The 27,865-nt window shown below is 39.9% G+C and overlaps 1 protein-coding gene across 8 annotated transcripts in view; it reads left to right on the top strand.

Moving 5' to 3' along the window:
* Window positions 1–27,865, top strand: part of INPP4B (inositol polyphosphate-4-phosphatase type II B) — a 289,342-nt gene that overhangs the window by 157,309 nt on the left and 104,168 nt on the right. For all 8 annotated transcript variants that reach the window (XM_054632668.2, XM_054632667.2, XM_077176707.1 and 5 more), the window contains 4 exons: window positions 12,883–12,933; window positions 16,239–16,318; window positions 25,177–25,288; window positions 27,306–27,378. In XM_054632668.2, coding sequence (XP_054488643.2) covers window positions 12,883–12,933; window positions 16,239–16,318; window positions 25,177–25,288; window positions 27,306–27,378 — 316 coding nt within the window. The remainder of the gene's footprint in view (window positions 1–12,882; window positions 12,934–16,238; window positions 16,319–25,176; window positions 25,289–27,305; window positions 27,379–27,865) is intronic.

Genomic DNA, 27,865 nt, shown 5'->3' with positions numbered 1-27,865 from the left:
GACACATAGTCTGGTGAGGAAAACTGAGAGCAAACTCATGTGTGTTTAATGGGGAAGTAATCATGAATACAGTATCACTGATAGAAAAATCAAGTGCCCTTCACATAAACCTGTGTCTGTTACAGGAGAGAGAAGGTACTGTGTGAAATCTGCTTTTTGCCTTCTCTTGTAGGTACAAAGTTTGTTTTAGGTTGCTGCATGGTAAAATAGTCCCACAGAGATACTCGTTTCCAGTGATACCTCCTTCTTCCTTTAAAGCAGAAACTAATTTAGATTGTGGGAGAGAGACACATTTGTCTCGAAACTTCTTCTAAAGCCAGCAGTGAATTTATTTGATAAACAAGTAAATAAAACTCCTTTCAGTTTCTCATCTCAGAAGACAGGGAGCAAAGGGCAGAGCACTAGCAAAAACTATTTGAAGATAGCTGTTCAGGAGTTTATGGGTTTTAGTGTTTGTGTACTTAAGAATTTAATTCTTGCTATGCAGGTTTCACTGTTTTAATCCAAGAAAAAATGCTTTCTCAAATGAAAAAAAAAATGGTACATTTTTTCTTTTTAGATAGCTTTAGAAATGTTTATATTTGGATAGTTGAGTGTGTTTATATTTGGATAGTTGGCAACATTTATTTTCCCAGGATCTTCTGGAGGTTCTTTTGGGAAAATTCCTTGCTCCCCTCAAGCGTGGATTGTTAGAAATGCGGATGAAGCATGTGGGAGCCCTGGACACAACAGTAATTCTCGTGAGAGTACTGCACTTGCACAGGCTGGAAGGGACATTAACTATGGAAGTGCAGCTATGATCTTGCTAAAACAGACTTTTATCAATAAATAGATCCTGTCTGTGAAGGCAAAGAAACCAGAGCTTGTAGGAAGCCCCGAATATTTACGTACTCCCTCTCATCTGTCTAAAATATACTTATGCCTTCTACCACAGTAAATCCGATGAGCAATTTTACCCCTAATTCTGTAAAAGAGAAGTGAAATCCTATCCATTAGGTAATACTACCACCAGACCTCAGGCTCACCTGTTTTTTAAACATTATCACAAACTGTCAGAAGAACAAAAGAAAAATCCTTATTGGCAAATATAATTTCCTTTGCTTTTGTGGACATTTGCGTGAGAGCCCTTCAGCTTCTATGTGGTAGAGAAAAATTTGGTGTGTGCGGAAATTTCCCTTAGTTCTCCTAAAAAAAATAGTTTGCCAGCTGATACTACACTCCTTACCCATGGAGCTGCTTCAGGGCAGTCAGGAACAATGCAAACAGGATGACATGGAGTAGTCTCTCAGTACCTGTCTCTGTGCTTTTCTAATAACATGAAGTTTTTCGGATGAACAAATACTTAATACGTCAGAAACAAATAGTGTGAAGGAAAACACAGGTAAATTAGTTGTTCAAAGTGTAACTGAGCCGTGGATCTAATGCAGCAGAGAGAGGGAAACAGAGCTGATTCCCAGAGGAATCCAGGGAACTCTGTTCCATACACACAGGTTAGGCCTCTTCTGGAAAGCTGGCAGTAATTAGATCATTTGTGTTTAAGGAAGATGAATGGGACTGGAGCAGATGATGTGATCTGGGGAATGGAGAGCTTATTGTATGACAGTGTACTGGAAAAGCTTGGCTTATTATCCTAACAAAATGAAGTACAAGAGGGCATAGGATTCCTTTCTTATTAATTCATCAGGAGACCAGTATGAGGAACAGAAAAGAATGACTTATCTAAAAGACCATGTTGGCAGAAGAGCAAAGGAGTATAAGCTCACCATGAATAATGATGGGCTGTAGATTAGAAAACGACTCTGAACTATTATTGCAATCATTTTTTTGAATGACCTTCCAGTCAGAAGAGAGGGAGAGGAAGTTAAAATAATTTCAATGTGTAGTTAAAAAATGGGTGGGGAGGTTTATTATGTGGTGTCTGTGACAGTAAAATACTAAAATTATCAATGATCTGAAAATGATCATTGGATGATGAATCTGATTGTGTGTTGCTAATAGTTGGGTTTTTTTTACTGAAAATACCAGCCTCTTGGTTGCTTTTCATACTGCTGTGATGGATTTTGAGGGGAGTGGGTTTAGTCAGAAAATGTATGCTCCAGTCACATTCTTTCATATGGAGCTCTACCTGCTTCTCTGGGTGTCTCACAGATGCCCAGGTTACTGATGGATGCTCTGCTTGCAGACCTAGCACCACTGTAGGGAATCAATGTGAGTCCCATCCTTTTAAGTCTTCACAAAAGTTCGTCCTGGTGATGCTCCTGCTGCAGCTGCCTGTAGCAGTAGCTGCAAGGAAAATCCACTGCTGGAATTCCCTGTGGGAGACACCCAGTGGGAAATTGGAAGGTCAAGACTTGACTGGCTGAGCTTAAGTGCTCGAAAATGTTCACTTTAGAATCTAAAAATTTATGTTAAAAAGTTACCATAAAACGTGGAGTGGGGGATAAAATCTTTAGTGTTTTTTGGGGGTGATCTTGAAACCACTGTTTGCTTCTATGAGAGCTGATATATGGTTAGTTTGGTACCTAACATAAAAATAACTCTTTCAAAATATTGAACTGAAGGCCCCCAGCTGGAAATGCACTCAGGTCTTGGCACAGGGATAGTACCAGCTTCCCAAGGGAACTTTGGAGGTTCATGGACTGGGGATGTGACTGCTCCAACAAGTTAAATTCTGAGTTCTTCATTTCAGCTTCTGCCATGAGTCAGAAGACAGGGATATTTTGTGTAGAATCTTGAAAGGTCTGGACTTGTTTAAGGCAGCAACTTGAATTTTTTTCTGTGTTTAATATGTGAATAACCTTTTGTCACTTGAGTAGATGTTGCAATCTGTTAAGGAACTGGGAGTGTTGGAAATACCTCTACAGAATGAATAAAATCAGTCTTGTTTCTTGTAACTGGTTTGTCAGTGGAAATGGCATCATGTTTAATTTATAGTAAGATTTCTTAATGCAACTTTTATGGCAATAGATGCAAATTATGAAATGTAGACTTTAGCATATTCAAAAAAGACTGTTTATTCAGTAAATCAAAATATGGGATTTCAGTTTATTTTGTCAGATATTCACAGTCAAAGTTTAAATTTTGCTGAAATTTTGAGGCAGAAGATCATGTTCTGGAAATTTTATTTTGCCATTGAGCTCATCTGATCAATCCAGTAATACTTGCTTTAATTCATGTTATCTGCCATACAATGAAGCGAGATGGAGTTGACCTGGGTGTAGGCAGCTGTAGGAGCTTTTTACCAGCTTTGGCTTGCATCCTCTCAAGTTTCCCCTGAAGTGATTAGAGTACAAGTTCTTTTCTTGGCTTTTTTAGCATTGTTTTTTTGGACAGGTTCTCTGGTATACATATGGGAATGAGATTTATTTTTTATTTCTCTTCCTACCCAGCTGCCTCAGGCCCTGTGAACAGTGCTGAAATCTTGCATTCTAGGAAGGCGTTTTCCCCTGAAATTCCCACTTGGACACTCAGGTTAGAGTCTGCTGCTTCAGGCGAGCAAGGTGCTCAGACAGACAGACAGACTGAGAGACTGCCAGATAGCCATGTTCTGCTGAAGCAACGTGCACAGCTGGGTGTGTGGGGAGTAAGGTGGAAAAGCACGATAAACCCCCCCTATGGCATATATTCCTATTTTCTTCATCATTCTAGAGCGAGTGTTTTTTGGGATATAATTTGTCAGAACATCTGGATTTCTTTGGCTGCCATTAACTGCTGCCTTTTTTGGATTGTGGAGTCTGTCTCAGGGATTTTTGAATAGTGGCATTGCAGTAACTAGCCTGAGGTATTTGCATCTGGGAACACAAGTCCCCATTGGCTGGTGCATGTAAATGAAGAGCCAAAAGAGCTGAGGAATGCTCCATCTGTAGCTTGCTGACAGAAGCCAGAATTTGCCTTTTGTGAATTTTATTTCACAGTGGAAGAAAGCTGGGAAGAGGAGGCATCACAAGCACTTGGAAGGGTATTTTTACTCTTGAAATTTTGCAGATGGTTCCCAGTATAAAACAGACTTCAAATGGATCATTCCTGGAAATTATTATGGGGAAGAGGCAAGGCTAACTGGCTGTCTGTGCCAGTCATCACTCATCCCTGTGGGGGCCTGGGGTGGGTGAGTGTCCCTGTCACAGTTACACACTTTGCAGCTGTGTTGGAGCCCCTGCAATGCCTGAGGGTGTTCCTCCATGGGTGCAAAGTGTGCACTGGAGGCACAGTGCAGAGTTCATATTGTACTGGGAGCTGTTCAGGAGGGGAGTGATGATGAGCTCCTCATGCAACACAAGAAGGTTTAGCTGGGTGCAGCAGTGCACAGCTTTTTCCCCTCCCCAAAAAGCAATGTTCTGCAGCAACTGCTACTGGCAGAGTACACGTACCCCAAATTTCAATAAAGAGAAAATTAATTGCGAGTAACAGAACATCTATTTTTCATGATGCTGAGACTCAAATGTTAATTATCTCTAATTTATAGAGGCCATTTCTCTTTGTCACTTTTAATCTGTTGCATAACCTTAGATGACAGAGCTTTCTCTGCAGAAAAAATGCTGTTTCAAATTGGTTAAAAAATTGAATCCAGTCTCATGCTGTGTGCTATGTTAAGAAGGTAAATAAACTCTTCCTTCCATTTTTTCATTGCATACACTAAAAACATATTAAAATTATTTAGATTTATGTGGCTAGATTTGACAGCTTTTTCTTGCTTCCAATAACTACATGAGATAAATCAATCTGAGGACTTTGCCTTCATGGGTTATTTATTTACTCTATGAAAGTAAATAACTGTGGAATAGAATAGACCTGAATACGGGGAGGTGGTTACAAGTGTGTTCCAAAGAGGTGTTTCTCAGCCCTGTGATTTTTTGCAATGTACTGAGGAACAAGCTGTGTTTGTCATCTTAATGCTTTGTGGGGGAAAGGCCGATAACAGGAGCTGCCTTTTTTTTTTGCTCTTTGCACATCTTGGTTGTGTTTGGTGATCTGCAGACGGAGTGCCAGCAGCTGAAGCTCTGATCCATACCAAGCTGGGCCCTGTTGTCCCCACTGTGTAAACTGTGCTTGGAATCTGAGCTACACTGGGTGCTTGTATGGATAGGGCTGGTGTCATTTTGCATCGAGGCACAGTGCAAAGTGGTGCAGCTCTACCATGGCTGGCCATTATGCTGAGTTAATAAGCTTTGCTGGATCAGATCTGACTCTGTGCTGCATGCCCCAAAGCACTCAGAATGTATGGATCTTTTCTGTCACTTGAAGTTCCAGCTTCCATGTGGATGCTGCAGAGTTGGTATGTTTTTTGTGGTGTGCTCAGTACAGAGAGAGTTCCTAAGTAATCTGTTCTCTTTGAACTGTGAGGTTTTCTAAGGCAATTCTGATCAAATGCTCAAGCTGTAAAAATAGACAAACAAAACTGTATTTCTAATCACACACTCAAAATTTTGTGGTTTTCTGCTCATTATTCATACATCAAGTTATGTACCTACATAAGCTGTTAAATTCTGTTAACCTCAGTCTTTGCTTGGGGGATCTTGTGATTCTTCTCTTGTGCCATGTGTTCTCTAGAAAGCACACAAAGATGCAGCCTACACAGAGAAAGACACTGAGCTGTAGAGATATCTGAAAGAAAAGCAATTTATGAAGATTCCTAGAGACTGAGAAGTATGTGTTTTCTGTTATCCTCACATTACATCTTGAGGAGTGTGCCTAGAGGTAGCACACACTGTCAGTGCTGCCCAATGAATGGCCTTGACTCCACACTCTGCAAAACAGTCACATTCAAACCCTGCCTATGGAAAGGATGCACATAGTCCTGTCCTTCTGTTTGACCTTTTTGGAGAAGTAAACAGATGAAACTGTCAGTTGCTATACAGCAAGTAATAGGGGCATACATATTTGCCCTACTATCTGTAGTAGGAAATATATATGTACACACACACACACTCAGACACATATATATATTAATATTTTGTAAGTTTATACTAATTAATATATAATAAAAATCATAGTTGTTATAAAATGTTGCAGTAATTGGATATAGCTTCTATTCCCTTTATTAGTTTTCATCTTTAATTAAGTTTTAACATTTACTAGTTTCTCTGCCTATCAGGTTTTCCATTGGATCTGTAAAATCCCACAGTACCATGTGCATGTCCATTTGGAAAAGATTTTCTCTTTTGTTTTGTATGGACTGTTGGAAATAATTGTGCACTGAAGGCTGGGAAATTGCTGTATTGGTATTGTCCTCCATTAAATAAGCCCTTATCTGACAAAGTATTGATGGAAGTGTTTTACTTTGCTGACTACAATATGTTGATTGAAATGATGCCTCAGGTTTTAGCTTTTTTATTTTTCAGATTCTGTACTGCTTTAGTGTGTAGTTCTGAGCTTCATATTAGGGGATAGTAAGCTCTTTTCACAGAGTAGGTAGACAAAACAATTCCTTCTCTAGTTGGGAACCACGGACGACTGATCCAAATTTCAGGCCCAAGAGCACAAACAATGGTGAAATGAAGAGAGAAAACCAAGAAAGATGGGACTTCATAACCTAAAGCTGTAATTGGACAAGCAACTCTAATATGCCAATGGACCAGAACTTACAAAAGTGAGAGACCCCGTGACCAGCTGTCCATTTTGTGACCATTTTGAGTTCACCGGGGGTGCAGCCCTGGCTGCGCTCTTGTGCTGCCCAAGGTGGATCTATTGAGGCCTTTTAATAAATAACTAATTTATTCTTTAACTCTGTCTAGCCTCTGTTCAAGGTCAGTCTCCACAAGGCATCAGTTCTGGTGACAGCAAAGGGACAGAAGGCATCTGGAAAACCCCCTGGACCAGAGCTAGAGGAAAATCCAGCTCCTGCCCCACCACTCTTGCATCAGAACTATTTAGCAAATTGTTACTCTATATGATAAAAATAAAGAGCTGGTAAATGTAAAATATCTTTCAAAAAATAATTTGCTGCATGTACTGGAATGGGTTCTGTCCTTTAAAAGCTGATTGATGTTGTTGCAGAACCCCATAACAATTTTGGCATTTTAGGCTCACCCAGCACAAATACAGGAAGCTGCAATTTCTTTGACTGAGAAATTCCAAGAAATCCTAACTCCTGGACTCTAATGGGTGGTGGTGCTGGCTGGCTGGCTGGCAGGCAGTGGTGGTGAGGATGGGGCTGACTGCCTGTAACAGCTGCCTGTGAAGCTGTATGGCTGTGTTAGCAGAGTTCAGTGTTCTTTTCCCTGTGGGAGCAGAAAGGTGCAGATGGTCACCATCCCAGAGCACCTCCAGGTTAATGCATGTGGATGTTGTGTTCCCCTATGACTTCAGTTTTACTCAAGTTGGGAATGCTTTCCTGGAAGGTGCTTTATTGAAGGAGTGCAAGTAAATTTTTCAATGACTGCTTTCAGTAGTCTCTTTTAGCTTGCCTTGCCTAACCTTGCCTGATGGGTGTACTTAGTTATTGTGAGATGCCAGGATTGTACAGCAATGATGGCTGCTCAAATGCACTCTTCTGCCAACAGCAGTGAGTACTGGAAGTCACTGGAAGCCTCTGTTGATTTGATGGAATAAATCCACAGTAACCAAGAGAAGGATCTAGCATTATTTGTTTATGAAATTTGAGTGTATTCTGAACATGGCCTTTGATTGTCAACTGAAATGCAAAGGCCTTAATTAAAAGCAGGCACAAAAGATTTGGTAATGATAGTGAATAAATCTTCTGTACTTTGATACTGTGTGAGAACGTGGCTCAGAGTGCTGCAAATGACGGAAAGAAATGTTCCTTTTAACCACACAAAACTGTCTTCTGCTAAAGGACAGTTCATTAAAGCTGAATTTCGTGTCTATGCCTAGGGAAATTTGATCATGTGTCTGTGACAAATGCATTCCTCATTGCATATTGTTCTGATATTGTTCTGTATGAGATTTAAAGGAAAGTAAGCCTATCATGAGTGCCCACTGTTGTTCTTCCTGGTTCAGCAAGCTGTGGTCTGTAGCAGTGAGGTGAGGTGGTCAGTGCCACTACCTGCCCTGCAAGCATCCTGTCATGGTTTAAGGCTGGCACAATGCCAGTGCCCCCATGAAAGTTCGTTCTCCTTGGTTTCTGCTGTGAGATGTGACCAGGAATAAGCAAAGCAGGCCCCCACTTGAGAATAAAGCAAAGAAAACTTTGTTAAGTGAACTACAACTCTAAGTAAAAAGAAACACACAGGGAAAATTAAAACCTTCCGAAAACATTTCCTCCTCCCCCCACCAAATTTCCAATACATCCATCCCCCAAATCACCAGCTCTCGGTCCATCACTACCCTTTAGATAATCAATTCTCAGATCATCAGGAGGAGAGGAGTCCTTCTTGTGCCATAGGCTTCCCCTGGAAACACAGTTGAGACCTCTTGTGTTTCCTCTCCGGAGAACATTTGCCATCGTGACCTCTTCCATGCCCAGTGCTCTCACCACTGCACATGGACCAGAGCTGCTTCTAGGGTTCCCCTTTTAAGGATGCTTTGTCCCATACCAAAAAGAGCACAGTCTCACCTTTGGGACACCTGTCCCCCCAAAATTTCACCCCCTGGGGCCGAGGGGTACCAACGCTGAACCCTCTTGGCTCTGAGCCATTGCCTCCCCCTGGATGCAGTCTCTGTATCACAAGGAACATGGTTCTGTCCATGGCTATACAAGAAAAGTCCAGCTAAAGCCACTCCATCATCTCTTCCCACCTAAGATTCTTCTTTACTCTTCCACATCTTTCACTTGCACGAACCTTCATCATACTTGCCCATTTCTTCCTCTACTTCATCTCTATCTCTCTTCTAAGAAGGTTAATGTTCTGCAAAGTTTTCATTGACCAAAAAAGGGTTAAAAGCTCCCACAAGCAGCCGGACACACCTTCTTGCTGCACACACACACACCCCCCCCCTTCTTCTCCTTCTTGGCTGTGCTGCACATGTTATCAAGTTTCAAGGTAGCACAGGCACAGGCTGTACTCTCTCTGTCTCTCTCTCGGGGTGGCTGCCCGATGCCTCCTGGTGCTTCTCCCCCCCTTCCATTCTCAGGGCCTCTTCACCTCCCCTCTCTGTCCCAGGCCCGGCCTACCTCACCCGGCCGCATGGCTGCCCCTCCCTCGCCCAGCCGCAGCAGCTGGGCCGGGGCAGGGATCCGAACACTTTCCCTGACGGAACCCAAGGGGGCTTCCCACAGGAGTGCTCTGCTTTTTAACCCCTATCTTCTCAGAGGCGTATCCATGTCCTCAGTAGCCACACCAGGTGCCAATTTTCAACTTGGCCTGACCACTTCATGTCCCAGAGATTTACTTCCTCTCAAACCACGTCAGACCTCAGAGGGAGAATGTTTGGGCAGGCACACGGCATTCACACCCTCAAGCACACCACAGCTAGCAGGCAGGCGAGACATGGGAGCATCTCCTGTATGGGGTTCCAGTGAGGGTTTATTAGGGTCTGGCACTGAAGGGGTCCAGGGACAGAAGTCAGCGGACAGTGGAGGGTCGAGGATATAAATATGCAAAGGAGAGGGTGAAGCAAAGCATCAGGGCCCATCAGCTGAGGGCACAGGTGCACTACGAACACCAGGAGCCAAAAGGCAGTGCTAGGGTGGACAGGCAGGGTTACATTAACCAATGGGGAAACACTGGGGAGTAGGGAATATTTTAGGGCAAGACCACATAGGGGTAAAAGGGGTAGGGACAGGCAATGGGGAATACACAACTGGAGTAAGCTGGCATAGTTCTGCAGAGCACTTGGGCAGAAGCCTTCTGTTTCCCCCTCACCCAGGGGGGATGCCCCAGCCTGTGGTGCATGCCTCCAGGCATTGGCACTGCCCTCTCCCCAGCAGGTTCACAGGCCTCCACAGTGGTGTAAAAAGGTAACTGTATTATTCTGCAAACAAAATCACAGGAATGGATAAATGTCAAAAACTTTGCTGCATTTAGTCTAGGTCACAAGCTGTCTTTCTTGCGTGCCTTTGTGATCTCTTCTTGTCTGGGGAGGTAAAGCAGGAGTGTGTGCTATTCCTGGGAAGTATGGTCTTACCCCGGTTGTAAATGAACTCCCCACTCAGAGGTTTGCATTCTGCACAGGAAAACCTAGAGCAAATAATGAGAAAACTGAAACTCTTACAGAGTAGTGGACATTTGGGAATAAAATCTGACTTTCTGTTTGCATTTATATTTTATAGTTGTTCTAGATGGGGCCAGGGGGGAAAAGTTGATTTATGACACGATTTTAAAAAGTGTGGCAGTTTGTTTAATCAAGAAATGCACTGGGAGGATATTTGACCTTTCAAATCCTCTGTATTTATCTCCATTTTTTCTCTTCCATTTTGTGGACTGGGACTAGAACTGACTTGTTTCTTAGGTTTTATAAGTTTTTATGAGCTGACTTTATGTTTATAATGAGACCTGTGTGAACATGCCATAACGATCCCCCAGTAATGGCAGCATTCAGAGAGCTTGTTCAGGAACTCAACCAACAGACAACCTGATAGTGTTCAGACTGTACCACCCATGTATGTATTTACATACACATATGGGGCTTCTCTTTTAATAAATGTCAAATAGTAAAACTGTTTCTAAAATTACGTATATTTGCACACACGTGGATCAAGACATTAGATTTAATTTTAAACAAAATATATTTTGGGAAGAAGAGAGGTACAGTCTGATGTCAGTCCCACAAAAAACAGAGTTACATTTGACTTTCCAGCTTCTCGTTATAAAGCAGTTAAAACCAAATGAAAACAAACAAACATAGCTGAACCAAAAAGTACTGCAAAATGCAACAGAAATTTTGTCTCTATTTTAAATCCATTTGAAATTCAGGAATATGCTTTTATTATACGGAAGACTCTAGGTTAAGCAGGTGTTGCCGTTCCTTTCTACACCTGTGTTGGGTCAGAAAAGCTGAAATATGTTCTCCTGAATTGACATTTTATCCAGCAAAAGAAGGAATTAATATTCTTTGATTCTAAATTAATGTTGAATTTCCTTGATTTCAGTATATGTAAAAGAAACTTTAGCTTTCTCTTGCTGTGAAATACATCTTAGTATCATATAAAAACATGTACACTTTTAAAAATATTTGCTGAACTGATGTTGGGTTACGAATACATAAGTAAATTATGAAAAAGAATGTTAATTCTTACGTTATTAGTTTATTTCACTTGAATAAATAGCCATAATAATAATTAGAAAATATAAATACCTCACTTGTTGGGCCAGATGTCACTTCTGTGAGGCTGGCACATAGAACAGCTTTTTAGCATCTTAAAATGACACAGCATTTTTGGTTTGGTGTTGATACTCCATCTTTCTTTTAAGAAACAGATTGCTCTAAGTTATTTCCTCAGCTTCAAAAGGGAAAGATGAGTATTACCAACAAGAAAATGTCAGTAATTTCTTTTTCATTCAGGGCTTAAAGCATTTAAAGGTTAATTTCAGATAAAAAATATCATTATTGAACATTTCATACTAGTTTTCTGTAGATTGCCAAATGCTTTGGAGTTGCTAATGTATTAGTGTGGAAAATCTAAATGTAAAATTGCATCCATATGACGGCTCCCACAGATTTCTAAAGTATGCTGTCCCTTACTAAATTAATTATAGCATTTTTTACTATCTCCAGGCTTTTGTGGAGAAAGCGATGTTCTCACTGTAGGAAATCAAGGGATAAGAGCTGACTGAGAAAAGCTGTGGTTCTGCTTTGTCAAGTCTTTGTGGTAGCCTTTATATTGGTGCTTTATAACAACATGTGTTCAGAATAACAGAGAGACAATTAAATTATCTTTGCGTTAAAGGAGTGTTTCTTTTTGTGCACTAAGTTGCAGCTAGAATAGAAGAATTGAGGGTCACTTTTGAGGGCATGGAAAAAAATGAGTCTTTTGTAGAGAGATTTACAAAATGAGTTTGAGTTATACTTGGAAATCAAGCTAAAATTTGCTCTTGGGGAATGACTATCTGTTATTTAGGCTAGGTAATTAAATAGATGTGCATGCTCAGTGTATTCTCCCTTGTGCATTGCTTTTAACAGCAAATCATTCCAGAGGGCTGGTTTTGGCCCAGGCAGGCCATCAGGGATGTCACAGAGGTTTTCTTATACATTTTCTATCTAATTTTTGCTGTTTAATCCGTTGTCTGTTCTCAACCGCCACTCAACAATAAAATTATAGAGACACTGAAGACACACCCAAACACCAACCTGTACTATATTTTGGGAAATACAGAAAAGGAAGTCAGATTATCCCATACTTGCTCTTGTGAAATGAAGGCAGTTGAGTACAGGGGTAGCTCCACCTTGCTGAAAATACAGGGACAACAGGAGGTCCCGTGTGGGGGAGAATATAGAGGCTTTCCTTCTCTGAATGCCTACAAACATCTCTCACCTCAGAGATGCTTAGCAAGTGTCTGAAGGAAGCAGGGTCATACACTGAGGCTGTGGATCAGGATTTCTGCTGCAGATCAGCTGGCAAAGGCAAGTACTTACTTGGAGAAAATACTTCTCGATGTACTGTGCTCTTTTCACTTGAGGCTGCAAGTTTTGTTTCCAGATAACACCTCTAGATGAAGTATTCTGTCACTCAAGTTGCAGCAAAAAAAATCTCCTTTTAGAAAAAGAACTACTGAACACAGCTTTTCTCCCTTTAGAGACTCAGGAGAGTTCAGAATGATAAAAGAACAGTGGTAAGAGACTTTCTTTATGGGAACCAGTAAATATCATGCTTAAATTACTAGTTGTTATAAATTATTTATATGTATATAGCTCCATTTAAATTTATCTCCAGAATGTCAAAAATATGAGGAAGGAAAGGCCATGAGCACTTCTTTCATTCTAATTTGGAAAGCAGCAACAAAAAATATAATGATTTTATCTTTTTTTTCCCCTCCCTTCTCTCAGGTCCGCACCAGTGTCCTACCTGATCACAAGGAACCAAGAGCAGATGTTGGGGTAAGCAATTATTTTCAGTAATTGATTTTTTTTTTTTTTCCATCTCATTGGCAGGCACAAACACTCAGTGATGAACAGGAGCTGAAAAGCTTTTTTAATAGCAAAACTTTTTGGTTAAATGAATAAAATAATCAAGGCAGGAGCGGTAGTCTCATGGATCGATGTAATCCCATTCACATATTTTTGAAAATCTTTTTCAACTGAAGCTATCCTGAGACAAGCACAACCACATAGAGTGCTTGCTAATATCATACAGGCAGTCTGGATGAGATTGAGAGTCTGGAAGGGCATTGGCCTCAAGAAGCCTGGGCTGTCCCCTTCTGCTCTTAGTGTGCAGGGTGTCAAACATTCTGCACCAGGAGTTGCCTTTGGTTTGTGTTGTCAGAAGTTAAACTGGCAACATACAGAGGACTCATTTTTATGTGTCGATCTACAGAGCATTTGACAAAGGTATTGGGAAGTATTTTTCTCAGAGGGCTAAAACCTCGTAGACAAGATGGACTCCTGGTGGAAAGGTTGGTCCTGCTAGAGCTGAATAAAAGAACCAAGACCACCTGGTGCAGGTGTCAGATCTGTCTGCAAACATGTAAAATACCTGGAGGTTTAAATTTTTTAGCCTAAGGTGTTGACTTTTCTGCCTTACTAGGGCTTCCTTGGCATAGTTTTCAAGACTTCAGCTAGTGTTTGAAAAACCTGTAGCTTGGCAGCAAGTTCAATCTAAGTGAAATAATCAATGTGATTTAGCTTTTCATATAGCTATTATAGAGACTTTTCTCTTTGGCTAGTTGAGATTATTCATCAAACTACTCAAGGCAGGTATCTTAAGATTTATTGTTGTGTCTAGAACACTAGCAAAATTCCAGAGGAACGTTACTCTGCAATTAGCATTACAGCACTAATTTTGTTTAAAGCCTACTTTTGAAGCCTTTCCAAGTGATGTGGGCAAAGTTAAATTGGTTTGTAGACTGCCAGTTCAGGCCCCAGAGTGGACTATTGGTATCTAAATCAGTATAGAAAAAGTATTCTCCAGTTTGATATTAGACCCCTTGAACATTAGCATAACTCTCTTAATTTGGGTCATGGGATCATTTAAAATTTTATTTCATTTTGCACATAGCTCTGTGTTGTCAAGCAAAGTATTTCTTTTTTTCTAAATAAGCATAAAAATATGAAACAGAGAACTAAGCAGAACATTTTAAGCCAATAAATTCATTCACCTTTAATTTCATGACACAGGAGAAGTAGATCTGACACTCAGACATGTTTAGTGGGTACAATGACCAAAGCTCTTTGACTTTGTGAGAGAGCAGTGTAGTTGTCTCTTGGCCCTGGTCACTTGAGGATTCTGACTTAGGATTCTTAAATCTATTTATGGTTCTGTTTTGCTGCAGAAAGAAGCCCCAGGTGACCAAACCTTATATCAGTTTCATTCCAAACACCCCTCTTCCCCTTTCCAAACGGTCAGGTTTCAAATACAAACACCCAAATGTCATGAAATGCCAGAATAAAGGCTGCTGTAGAGACACAGTGCTGTGGAATGCATTCTTACAGTGTGAAGAAGGATATGCTCTTGGAGGAAGATAAATAATCTGGGCTAAATGTGTGACCACAGAGTTTTAGTGCAGAAACACCCTCATGCTGGGTCATCTAAAGGAAGACAGAACCATTTGTGTGTTCACCCCAGCAAGGCTGTGCATCACCCTGTGTTGCACCTGGATGTCTTTTTTGTAGAAGTGCCTTTCATTTTGGCATTGAAAGCTAACTGTGATCTTTGCTTGTGTGGCTGTATTATTTTTCTTCCTTTCTTCCTGTTCATCACTTCCCAAATCCAATGTTTTTCCAGCCTTCCCTAGACTCTGAATTTGTGTCTTTTTTCCTTTGCTGCTTACGTGCTGCTTAGGAAATGTAAGCCTGTGCCATTGATGGGAAGAAGCCATACCTCATGACTCAGTTTACTGAACTGCAGACCTGCACTTTGCAGTTTACTAACTGCACTGTTGGTGCTTGCCTAATTTCAGAATTGGTTTTTGAACTGTACGTTGTATATGGAAGAAAACTTACCTTAGTGTAGAGCTTTATTGTTTGCCTTCAAACACTCAGCATCCTGCTGGCCTTCCTGAAAGAAAGCAGGCTGAAGGGGTTTTTTTAACCAGAGGAAGTTACTCTTCCCAGCAGTGACAAATTCTTTTCTGTTTTCCTTGAAGAGAACATTGCTCTCTGTAGGCAGCCTCTGTTGACTCAGAGCAACTCGATTCTTCTTTCATTTGTATATCCCAGAATGTATATAATTTAGCCTGGAATTCTAATTTGCCATTCCAACAGTAAACTTAGTGTTATGTAATAAAAACCAAACTTTGTGCCCTTCTTATTGTTTTATTGCTAAAAATTAAACATAATGTCGTGATCTTCTTACAATTTACTTAGAGCAAGTGATATTGTGTTGTATATTTGAAAGATAAATTGATAGAAGATGGCTGTTAGTTTCTTGCCCATTGTTCCTAAGGCAAGAATACTACTGCTGGCCAAGTTGACAAAATGGGATTTCAGCAGGATATGAGCAGAGGTTAAAAAATAGCCAAAGTGCAAAAGAAGATTTAACCCTTTTTTCCTCTTTCTATTTTTTTTATGTGTGAAGAGTGATTTTTATAGAAGAAAAAGACACAGTGGTGTAGCCCAATTTAACTTTAGGCCTTCTAGTTGCATTACCACATTTCTCTGCAATTTTAGTGCAGTGAATAGGTTCACCTTACAATGGAAATAGAGGAAAACACTACTTGAAACATTGCCAAGAACTAGAGAAATAAAACATTTCTATTAATAAACTTGTGCTGAACTCAATTTAAGAATGCCTTCCTAGCATATACATTCATATTTTGAATACATGGATGGTAGTGCCAATGGCTTGAGGAAAAACCATAGCAAGAACAACTTTGGTAAAACACTGGAAACTTAGCACTTCTTGTAATCCAGAAATTAGAAAAATAGGAAGAAATAGATGCAAAATGCAAATACTTGTACTGAATGCAAATCTTCCTGTGGCTGCACATCTTACAACCTGTTATTTTGTCAGGTTGTTAGACTGTTCTTAATGGAAAAAAGAAAGGTTCCTGCCCATAAAACCAAAGTTTTTAACAGTTTACTGATAATCATGCTGCACAAAAAAAATTCTAGAGGATTAGTATCAAACTCTTATATAGAAATGCAATATTTTTCTTGATACCAAAGAAAGATTTTCAAGTGTGAGACCAAAAGCAGTAACAAAACCGAATGAATATGTTATCTTTTCTTTCTGCTTTGATTTCTAGCGAAGCTTCCTGGGCTGTGCAACTTTTAGAGTAGGTGATCTGGTAAAGTCAAAGGAGCAACAGTTGACCCTTACCCTCAGGTAAGTGTTTCCCTCTGTTGTAAATCATGGTTTTTCTAATTACCAACCTTTGGCATTTCTCATCCAAAGAATGGCATCAAAGATATAGGGAAGGGTCTGCAGCACTAGTCAGATGAGGAACGGCTGAGGGAGCTGGCAGTGTTTATCCTGGAGAAAAGGAGGCTCAGTGGAGACCCTGTCACCCTCTACAATTAACTGAAAGGAGATGTTGTGAAGTGTGGGTTGGTCTCTTCTCCCAAGAGGTAGCAAGTAAGAGGACAAGTGGAAGTGGCCCCAGGTTGAGGCACCAGGTGAGGTTTAGATTGGATATCATGAAAAAAATTCTTCACATGAGGGGATGTCAAGCACTGGAACAGGCTGCCCAGGGAAGAGGGTGGTCACCATCCCTGGAGCTATTTATAAGACTTGTAGATGTGGCCCTGAGGAACGTGGTTAAATGGTGGACTTGGCAGTGCTGGATTTCTGGTTGGACTCAATGCTCTTAAAGGTCTTTTCCAGCCTATACAGTTCTATGATTGCTGTTTGACTGTGTTTTAAACTCCGTGTTCCATCAGGTATATTAGATGACAACTTGAAGTGCTTCTAATTCTGCCATGTACAAATTCAAAATTAAACACCAAAATGAAAGATCAACCCTATAACCTGGAGCTTCCCAGGTGCCAGATTAGAAAAGGTCATTTTATACTATGATAACCTATGGAAGAATTGCAGAGAACTTGGCATAGGGAATATTCATTCAGAGTTTCCTTTAGAAAGGAGCATAAGATTCTCAGTTTTGTTTGGTGTGTGTGGTTTAAAGAATTAGCAATGTATGGGGATTTTTAGGCATGTTTAAAGAAGGTGGTCCTAATTATTGAAGGTGTCTCCCATGTGAAAATGCTTGTGGCATTGTTATTGTTATATACAGCCATACTGAAATTGTAGGGGGGTGTGACGTAGAACTCTAATCAGTGACAGAGTACAGAGCTGCAGAAGGGTCAGAGACAATGTTCAAACCTGGGGCTGGGCTGAGCAGATACATCTTAAAGCTGTGCACTGCAGAGAAAAAAAATCATTTATCACCCCTGATACTGTCTTGCATGGCTTAAGAAAAATGAAGATACTAATCAAAACCTTTGAAGGTGAGGGGCAACCTTTTAGACAGTGATTTTCAGAATAAATTCATTGGACTTTATACAGTTCAGGGCTTTTGTTGAGCTGATTTTTGCAAGTACAGTGGAGGCTTATTTGGGACTACTGGCAAGGTACAGTTAAACTTCACAGAGCTACTGCTCAAACTCCGTGTGTTTGCAAAGGCAGCATTTGGGGAGGAAAGAAGCTGTGACTGGGAGAACTGAGACACCAGGATATGTTATGCCTGTGCTGTGAGAAAGCTGTGTTACATTTGTTACCCTGAGCACAGGAAGACAGCCTTAATTTGGTTTCAGGAACAAAGTGATGACCCATTCAGAGATTTTTAGGAATGGAACCTTCTTGAAGTATTTTGGCACCTGCTTTCCTCTTTCAACAAGATCAGTTGTATATGAGTGTGTAGTTTGCAGGGCAAACTTAACAAAATACTTTGATTTTAATTTCTCCCAAACAGAAAATGCCACGCCTGACAAGAAGATAACTTTGTCCACAAAAAAATTCAATTAGATAAAATGTGAACTGACTGTTCCCTATGGGAATCGATGGCTGGGTAAATGAATTCCAGCTTAGTGATTGTAACAATCTATTCTTACAGGAATTCAAGTTGTCTTTAGCTCTTTGGGATAAATTTTGTTTCCCTAACTGGCATATTGAAAATTTGATCTGAAAGATTGTCTCCAACAGGTGGCACAGTAATTGACAGAATGGAAAGCTTCAGTTTCAGAGTAAATATTTTGTATCTCAGCCATCCAATTTATAATGAAAAAGTTAAGATGGAAAACTTGTAAGAAATAGATGAAAAATTTGGTTTTAATTAATACTTTTAGTCTTGGTTGTCCTCTTTGTTCAGCTAACACTAAAAGACAAATATACCAATTAAATTAATTTGCAGACACATTAAATGGTAGGGTTTAGTCAGTTGGATATTTTTTCAAGAAAAACATCCTAACCTTTCAAAAGTGGGATTGTTTTCTGATTATGACTGTTGAGCAGCAGAAAGTCAGTAGAAATTATCCACATTTCTTTGATGGCAATTTAACCAGAGCAGTCTACTAATTTAAGCTTGCTTTCCTCTAATCACCCTGCAGTGTTAGTACCTCTCAGGAGGATAGAGGATATATCAAGGGACTTGTCAGAGCATGAAATTCTATTTAATTCTTGTTGATATTCTTTGGATAGGAGTTTATCAGGGCATGCCTGTGATTGAGATACTCCATTGTTAGATTTAAAGTGGAGATTTAAGGGCCCGGAAATAGCTCTGTGGTGTGCCCCGTAAAGATGGGTGTAATTATAGAACCTGCTTAATTTTTAACTGAGTTTTCTTTTTGTTTTCCTTTTTTTTAGTTATGTTTTTCCATTGTCTTTCTGAGGTACAATGTAACAATATAAAAGTGTTTTCAAAGGAACATTCTTGTATTTTTCTGTTGTTTTGTGGAGAGCTGGCATGTGTCTACAAGTTCTTACTGTTGACACACTGTGCTCTACTTTTCTGTTTTCCTGCCATTGTGCCCTCATAGTGATTAGGGACACAAGTTACAAAACCTCTGCAAAAGATGTTTTTATTTTGATTGTCCTTTCTTCTCCATTGTCCTTTCTTCTCCGTTGTTCTTTCTCCTCCAAAGGTATCCTAAACTGGTGGCTGAATGTTTCTGGTAGATCTGTGCACCTGTAGCTAATCATCAAAACACAAAAAGGTTGATTTGTAGAATTACTTCAGTGTACAAAACAGATGTTGGCAGAGGGATTTAGTTACTAGAGACATGGGATTGCAGTTTCCAATATGGAATTTATAAGAAGAGAGACATTTTCTATAGACTTGCGTGTTTCATTTTGCAATGATAATGCAATGTCACTTGCTTCCAGCTTTCTCATACAGTTGTGATGATGAATGGGCTGCTGAATGCAACAAAAGCGTTTTTCAGTAGGAGAACATTTCTCAATATTGACTACATGATATAGTGTGTCTGATGAAAAAAATAAAATCATGCATTTTTTTTTCCTTTCTAAATAAGGTATAGGTAGACTGGCTGCTAATTTAGCAATAAAAGCAGATTTTTTTTTTTTAGAAGATTTAATTTTTAAGTTTAGAGGATCTTTTACCATGCCTTTCTGTTAAGAACAGTATAATATGCTGGGGTTTTGGTTTGTTTTGTTTTTTCTTAGTTGAGCTCTATGGCTTTTTGCCAAGAGCTAGCAATCAGTGCTTCCATTAGCCCCTTTCCCTGTGGTCGTAGTTTGCCTGTTACCAGGAAGGGCCTCTTTAGCTTCGGCAATTTTGATATGATTTTCACTTAGTTACACGTAAGAAGCAGCAAAGGAAAAAGACAGTAGTGCTGTCTTGTGTTCTCTGCAAAAATAAGGTGCATCTGTCTGACATGCTTCTCTTAAGGCACTGACGAAAGTGTGAGCAGGGTCCGTCACTGTCAAACCGGGGTGGTGTCAGTACCGCTCTGATCCTTTGGCCTCTGTGACAAGGAGCTCCATAGCAGTGGAACTAAACAAAGACGGACTAAGAGGGAGGGCATGAATTACACAGATCTCTTGGTTTTACAAGACAGGTATCTGCTAGGGAAGGCAGAAAAGCCTTCCTTGGAATGGATAATGTAAACCCCCTCCCTCCGAACTATTAGAATTTTGAAATTAAGGGGCTCTCGGGCAAAGATATGGGAATAGGAATAACAGTTCTCTACTAGTGTGCATAGTAAAGCAAACAAACAGCAACAACCTCGGTATCACCAATAACAGAGCCAGGAACCCGGTGCCGGCCTCCGGCTGCGGCGCGCTCCGCTCCGGGGCAGTTCCGGGCACGGCCGGCAGGGGCGCTGGCGGCTCCCGCTGCGCAGGGCGGGCGCGGGGATCCCCGCGGGGCCGCAGGGGGCGCTGTGGCGCAGCCTCAGGGAGGACGCGGCCATGGCGGCTGGGCCCAGACGGGAGGGGATGGAAGAGCGGCTTTGCTCCACCCTAGAACCCGATCTAGGGCAGCCGATCTAGCAGGGCTCTCAGAAGCAGCAGGCTGTAACACAGGATGAGCAGAAATCCCGGGCCAGTGGGTGAGAATGTCTCAAAACTCTACGGCAATAACTGGAACCTGCGGGGTGTCCTGGCAGGGCAGGGGGATGAGGGGCCCAGTAACAGAAATGTTCCTGCTGGGTTATGGTGGTGGCAGTGAACTCCTTCCCCAAGTCACAGGTCAGACCGTCCTCCCACAAAGCCCAGCAGTGACAGAGAGGCTGCCCCCAACTCCATCTCTTTTTATCTGCTCCCAATTCCATTTATTTTTATCTGCCCCCATTCTCGCAGTATCTCTGCCCCTCCCCGAACTCCCAAAAACTAAAAGAGTTGCCCCTCCCTGCCCATCTCAACCACTTAGCTCTGTGTTTCTTAGCAATTCAATGGAAGAAATTCTACGGGTAATAAGGAAAGAACAGAGAAAACCCAACTCCCAACAACAGATTGTCTGGGAGGTTGTGTCTCTGTATGTCCGTCAGTCATGTACTATACAGACTTCTTTAATCATGTCTCAGTGCTTCAGCTCTTGGACAGTATCTGTCTAGCTATTTAATTTTAGTTGTCGTCTTTTCATTAATCTTGGACAGGACTAAACTTTCTTTAAAGAAAGGAGATAAACCTAGCTATTTTTGCCAAAAACTCCTCCTAATTTCCCACCCTCCTAACAGCTTGTAGTTCAGTGGGTCATAAAACATGTAACTGCACTTTGGTAGTAGTAATATTCTCAAAGTTTAACTAACTAGAGAGAATTGGAAAGCTGCACAGTAATTTCTGCAGTCATTTATGTACTTAGTATAACTTCCCTAGCAAATGATGACTACAAAATTTTATATATTTAGCTGCCTTTCCCTAGTAAATTTCCATAGTTATCTGTCTACAACTAGTTGTACTTGGTCTCCCTCCTGAAATTGTTTCTTGGCTGCTTCATGTTGTATCATCCACCTCAGGAAGCTGGTGAACAACAGCTTGACTTTATAAGTCAGGTGAATCTCCAATACCATTGAGGTGAAATGTGTTCTGACATGAAACTTAATCAACTATACATTGAAATAATGAGAACAGAAGGAACTGAGCATTGCAAAATTTTGTTTATTTATCTTAGAATGCAACAGAATTTTATTTACAGTGGACTTGTTTAAAACCAGTATTGATTACTGTAATAGGCTTCACTGTGAATTCACAGATAAACATTTTTCTGTAAGTACAGTACTTTTGTGCTTGGATATATCAAAATATATTATACCAGCAGAGAAATTAATTTTATGACAATCTATAGGTTAGCCTTTGCTAATAGCATTTATTGTGTATTATATACTGGAGAAAGGGGCTGCCTGCCAGACTCAGTCATGCAGTTTGCTTTTCAGGCAGTCATTTTGTCTTTTATAATTAACACTGCCATGCAGATGTGAAGTCTGCTTCCTTTTTTCCTTTGTGTTATGGAATATTTTTCTTTTTTTTGGATGAAAGGTGTATGGCCGTAGGAACCAATTAGCAGGCCTAAATTTGCATATTCAGCATGTAGTAATGAGACTTGATGAGGTCACTATTGGAGGGAAATGACTGCTGTTCTCAGTCCATCTTGTTCACTTACTTTACCATCACTAGCTTGTTACCTTTTTTCTCTCTGCATGCCTTGGTCAACATTTTATGGCCAGAAGTAGTAAGGTGGGCACAAATTCCTGCTGCTCATGGTGTTACTGGCTATCTCCTTCCCTCACATTTGAGGGAACTAATACTGACCTGGGGATCCTTGAGGACTTGGGATAGTAGAGAAATCTATTTCAAATGCAGGTGCTCTGCTGGCAGGTATCAGATGATGGCTGATCCTTGTGCCAGGGTGCTAAAAAATAGCAGCAAATTTCCAGCTCCATGAGCCAGGTGGATTTTGTCCCATGTATGGGCTTCTTATGTTGATACTGATTTTATTCTCTTGGCAATATCCCCCATCCCAACTCACCCTAAGTAGGTTGTCAAGGTGCAGTCTTTGTTTTGTGGGGATATAGTGTCTCCTCACTCATCACTGAAAGCAGTTTGATGCAGGGATCATCTTCACTGCACCATGTGAGTGCAGAGTGTCCTTCTCAGCTTTATTGAACTACAGCAAATAAGCTGATCTCATTCTAATGCATTGTGAATGTCCTAAAACCAATTAATTCTTTATCTGATGCTGTGTTAAATGGTGTGTATATGTGAGATTTTTTATATCTCTGCAGGCAAAGGACATGAAGTGTGTACATAACGTGTGTGTGTGTGCTCAGTACTGTTAGTGCAAAGTAAAATTATACAGGGTTTTATCCTACTAAAGTATGATCACTAAGCTTTTCTTATTTTTCCCACTGCATCACTTCTGTTTCCTTTTTTTAATTTTCTTTCAAATGAAATTTTAATCTCATGATATTGCTGGAAAGTTTAAAATGCATGTTTTCAAGTAGCTGAAGACTGTCAAGCACTGGTGGTGTTTTAAAATCACATTCTGACACTGCTCACAGCAGTTTTGCCCTGGGCATTTATAGAGCTCTTTGTTGATTTGTATGCCTGTAGCATTCAGAAGAAACTTTGGTTTTGGGATTTGTTGGTTTTGTTGTTGTTGGCTTTTTTGTTAAATTGTGTCTTCATATTTCTGTGTGGGGAGATGAGAACTGGAGAAGGAAGTGCAGCTACAATGCAAACAGTCCCACTGTTTAGTTTTATTGTGTTGCATTACCTTCTCTAACAGGTAACACATGTAACAGATTGTAATATTAAATATGTATTAGACCAGAACAGGAGTGAATCTGAGAAGAAAATAATAATAAAAGAATATATAGAAGTGAAATTAGATCAATCACTGTTTTTAAACCCATACAAAATACATATTGCTCCTCGTGCAGGCAAACAGTGCTGTGCTCACTGTCATACTGAGGCCAAGCTTTTAATAATAGCACCAAGGGCAATATTGAGGATTCTAAAGAACAAGAGACAAGGATGAGAAAGTGTAGTTAGCATTTCCATTTTACTGGAGCAACAGGCCTTACTGGCTTGGATCAGTTTATTTGCTTGACACTTTGATCAGAACACCTTAAGCTGCTGAAAAATTTTCAGTCTTAAACCCACACACTTTGGCTTTTAAAGATAAGTGATTTGCTGACATCTGCTATATTCCCTTTCTGCTTGGGAATGCTGTAGTGCTTTTGTTGACAGAGCCCAGTTTGGGTGCTGGTTTGACACAAGAAGGAGAAGAGAAGTCAAACCACAAGGCTGTAGCAGCTCAGGGGAAAGTTCTTCATTCAGAAGGCCCTTTGAAAATTATTACATATTTCTGCTCATAAGCACAATTTGGACACTGAACCCTTACTACTTTTCTTCTGGGTACTTTTTAAATTAATATAGGCTTCTTCAATTGCAAAACTATCTGGAACTGGTTCATTTTTAATAGTCTCTTTATTGTCAGTAATTAATTTGGCTTAGAGCAGATTAAGTTTTTCACATGTAAAATATGAAGAGTTATGTTTATTTTGCAAGGTTTTACAGAAGACCAGATTTGTATAGTTGCAGGATGAGTGTATTCTACTGAGGGCATAGTAAAGCCTAATGGTTTTCAAGGAAAATAATTATTTAATTTGAAAGCTTGGGGGTAACTATTTTTTGAGATTCTACTGTAGGAGTTGAACTTGTTTACTCTAATGGGTCCCTTTCAACTCAGCATATTCAATAATTCTGTGGTTTTATGATTTTATGACATTGAACTTTTCTATGTATTCTTTTTTCCTGATTCATCACTCTTCATTTCCACTGCTCAGAAAATACACAGCATTGCCTCACACATATTTGTTTTGATTCTCCTTCCTCGCTGTGTTTTTGTAATTGTGCTGAACTTAGTCTCATCATTTCCTTTTTGCCTCTTTTTGCTTGGTGCCATTTGCTACCCTTTCCTCATTATTATGAAACTATCAGTTACTCTTCTTTCCTTCCTCTCCAAAAAAAAATCTAGCTGTTCAGAATAAGCCAGGGGAGATCAACTTGGTGCTGTGCTGCCAGTGCAAGCTGAAAAAGCATTTGGTATCTTTCAGGAGTTTAAACCCTTGTTTCTTCCAAAAGGTAGTCAACAATGCTCTTCTCTTGGTGATGTACATCTGAATTGTTATTTGGTTTTGATTAATTGAAAGTAAACTATTGATGGGGATGATAATAAAGGAATTCACCTGTAACTATACTATCATTCCCATATAGTTCAAGAAATGGGATGGATTCTGAATAATTTCTCTGTGGAGGGATTACAAAGGGAAACGTGATACTCAGATCAGTTTCCCTGTTTTGGTTTTGCAGGGATTTTATTAATACACCATGTCCTTTCTTTGCAGATTGTTAGGAAACAAAGCCATGTACTCTGCATTGGGATTGCAGGCCCTAAGTGGAATATTGGTGCAGTGTCACAGCCCTTTATCCAATGGTCCACAAAGAGGATAAGGTCTAGAATGAAGACTTGGCAGTGTTCATGGATTCATGCACCATTTCTAGCACTTAGCTGTCCTCAGTTTTGTGATGAAAACTTTGATTGTCCTGAAGAAGTTGCCTCATGGTTATTAACATTTGGCTTGTGATGGTAAATAACCAGCTCAGTAACGGTGACTGCACTTTACAGAATGGAGAGGGCACTAAATATTTACTGATGTTATTCTAATTGAGAGAATTTGATGCTGCAAGTGACCCAGTGTCATGGGTTGGTTTTTTTTTTCCAGAACATCTGATGGTGGAAAGACAGTTGGTACCATTGAAGTCAATCTTATGAAGATGGGAGAGCTAGATGAGGGGGAAACAGACCACATCACAGCAGATACTCAGGATCAAAAGGTAGAAACTCAGTTTATTGCACAAACTTAATTAGAATGATCTGTTGTACCAGATGTCTGAAATACCAATTACCAAATTGGGTTATGAACTTAAAACAAAATTTCTGGACAAAGTACTGTGTAAACTTATCTCCCTCAACAAAAAAAAAACCAAACTCATGAAAATGATGTACAGAGTAATATTCTAACCTGAGTTTCCTAGGCCCTTTCCTTCTTGAAGAAAAAAATAGCTTATTTTTATCTCAGCTGAATATATTTGATCACTTCTGATAAAAACTGTCCAGAGAGATGCCATAAATACAGCTTCTTTTTCCCTTGGATAGTTGCTCTGGTTTCTGCCCTTGAAGTCCTGTTTATGTTGATTTTTATGTGCAATCTGTGCCCCAAATAGTGAAAAGCTGGGAAGAATGATAGACAGGCAAAGCAAAGAAGAGGTAAATTCCCTTGCAAAGGGGCAGGTTCATCATCTGCATTCAATGGGAGCACTTTTTGCAGCCCTAATATGACAGTTTACTGCTTAACATTATGGTGTGTTCTGTTCTTCCTGAGTAAAAGGAAATATTGCTACAGGGAATGCAGAAATTTTTTTTTTGGAACTTACATATAAGACTATTTTTTGAGCCGAGGACATTATTTTCAATATCTTTTCGGCACAGCAAAATCAGTCTGCTTTTCTGTCAAATTCTGAGGGTAAATTTCACACTTTTTTTTCACTGCATTGAACTTCAGTGCCTTTTTACAACAGTAGATGAGTGTGACCAGTTCCAAAAAGCCAACAAATGCTGTGAAATCTTCCTGATTTCACAAAGCTGTGCTGTAAAACTTGCACAATATGGGCAACATGAGCTGTTTTTTCAGCCTTCTCTTTTATTTTGCTTTTCTTCCACTGCAAAATGTGGAATGAGACTCCTTGCAGTTATTGGAGATGTAGTTAATGAGCTCTGTTGGGCCTGGGGGACACAGAAGGCTTTAATAGCATCTTCCTAGGGGTTCCTAATACTTGTAAAGAGAGACCAGACTCATGACCGATGTATTTTCTGTGGTCTTTAAAGGAGTCCTTGGTTTGTACACATCAGTTGCAACACAGTCTTGGTTTATATGTTGATAGTGAGGATGCAATTGTGAGAATGATGAGTCATTGAATTAATAAAAAAATAAATAAGTTTTGAACTGGGTTTGCTCAGTTTTAGATGAACTACGTGCAGGAATTGCTCACACAAGAGGAAGGTGATGGTTAAATTCATTTTCAGATATCACCTGGTAGAGAATACATCATGTGCTGCTCTCTGCCTCATGTTCTCCACTGAGCTTCTAGGAGCTGGGGAAGCCCTAGGAACAGAGCTCCCTATGATCTTTAGAGACTCCCATTTGTTTTCTGGATGGGGGTAGGAGCAGCATTACAAATATTATGTGCAGGGCTACACTGCTTGATTTTTCCATGAACTTTTTGTACTTTTATGCACTAATCTTATCAAAGCAATATTCCAATTCACTTACATAACAAATTACTTGAATCACAAAATCTGAGCACATTTTAAGGACTTTTTTGTGCTTCCTGCTTTTCCCTTGTTTAAAAATTAATGAAGTGTGTTCTTGCACTGGGCATGTGAAAACTGCTTTGTCTAAAGAAACCTCTTTGAAAGCACAGAACTTGTCAAAAATGGTTTTAAACTAAAGTGCCTTATTTTTATAATAAAGTAAGTAAATAAATAATAATATTTTTATTGTTAAACTAAACTATTACTATCTCTCAACATTTCTGCCATAATACTGGTAGGAAACATTTCTGTTTTCTTATGGAACATCTGATCATATTTTTTCATTTTGTTGGCTGTAATTCTGATTGTGTTACAGTATCTTGGAACAGAAATATAAAGATAAAAATGTAAATTATAAGTAAGACTTTGGAAGTTTATATTATTATCACTCATGGTTTTCAGCCTACCTTTTATAACCTGCCATGGCTTTATCTCAGACCCCCTGAATGTGTCACATTTGTGGTTGTATTTCTTTTGCAGTGTGCACTGGTTCGTGAGTGTACAGCCACTGAAGGCATAAGTGGGAAAGACAACCTGCCTTCCCTAAATGCAGGTAAGAATTCCAATATCTGTAAGAGACAGCTCTGGCAACTCTACATCTGGTCCTGAAGAAATCACACAGATTTGTGGCAGAGCTCATAAATGTCTCTTGAAATGCTGCAGAGATGTTTAAGTTCAATATTTTAGTGTTTTATACATGTTTGGCGTTATCATTGCACTGAGAGATTTGAATAAAGGGGTGTCAATTACGCTCTCTGAAGCAGTGCTGAAATCTCCATCTCCTGCATCTTTACTGTTCAGTGATTTTCAGTGACTGAAAATCAGACTGTCAGTGACTTCCATGGGCATGGAATTAACACCATGAGCTTCTGTCATGTCATTGCATGGCATTCTGACAAATAATTATGCATTATTTGCAAGTGAATACCCAGGACAATCAATCTCTCTCATAACTGATGAAGTGGCAGTTTCAGATTGATCTGGAAACTATCTGTCCTAGAATGAAGGGAGCTGTTGGCAAGGCATTCTCAATTCTAGGT

Source organism: Agelaius phoeniceus, chromosome 4, assembly GCF_051311805.1.
Source record: "Agelaius phoeniceus isolate bAgePho1 chromosome 4, bAgePho1.hap1, whole genome shotgun sequence".
Lineage (NCBI taxonomy): Eukaryota > Metazoa > Chordata > Aves > Passeriformes > Icteridae > Agelaius > Agelaius phoeniceus.
Note: the sequence above shows the minus strand (reverse complement) of the source record. Positions and strands in the feature narration are given on the sequence as shown.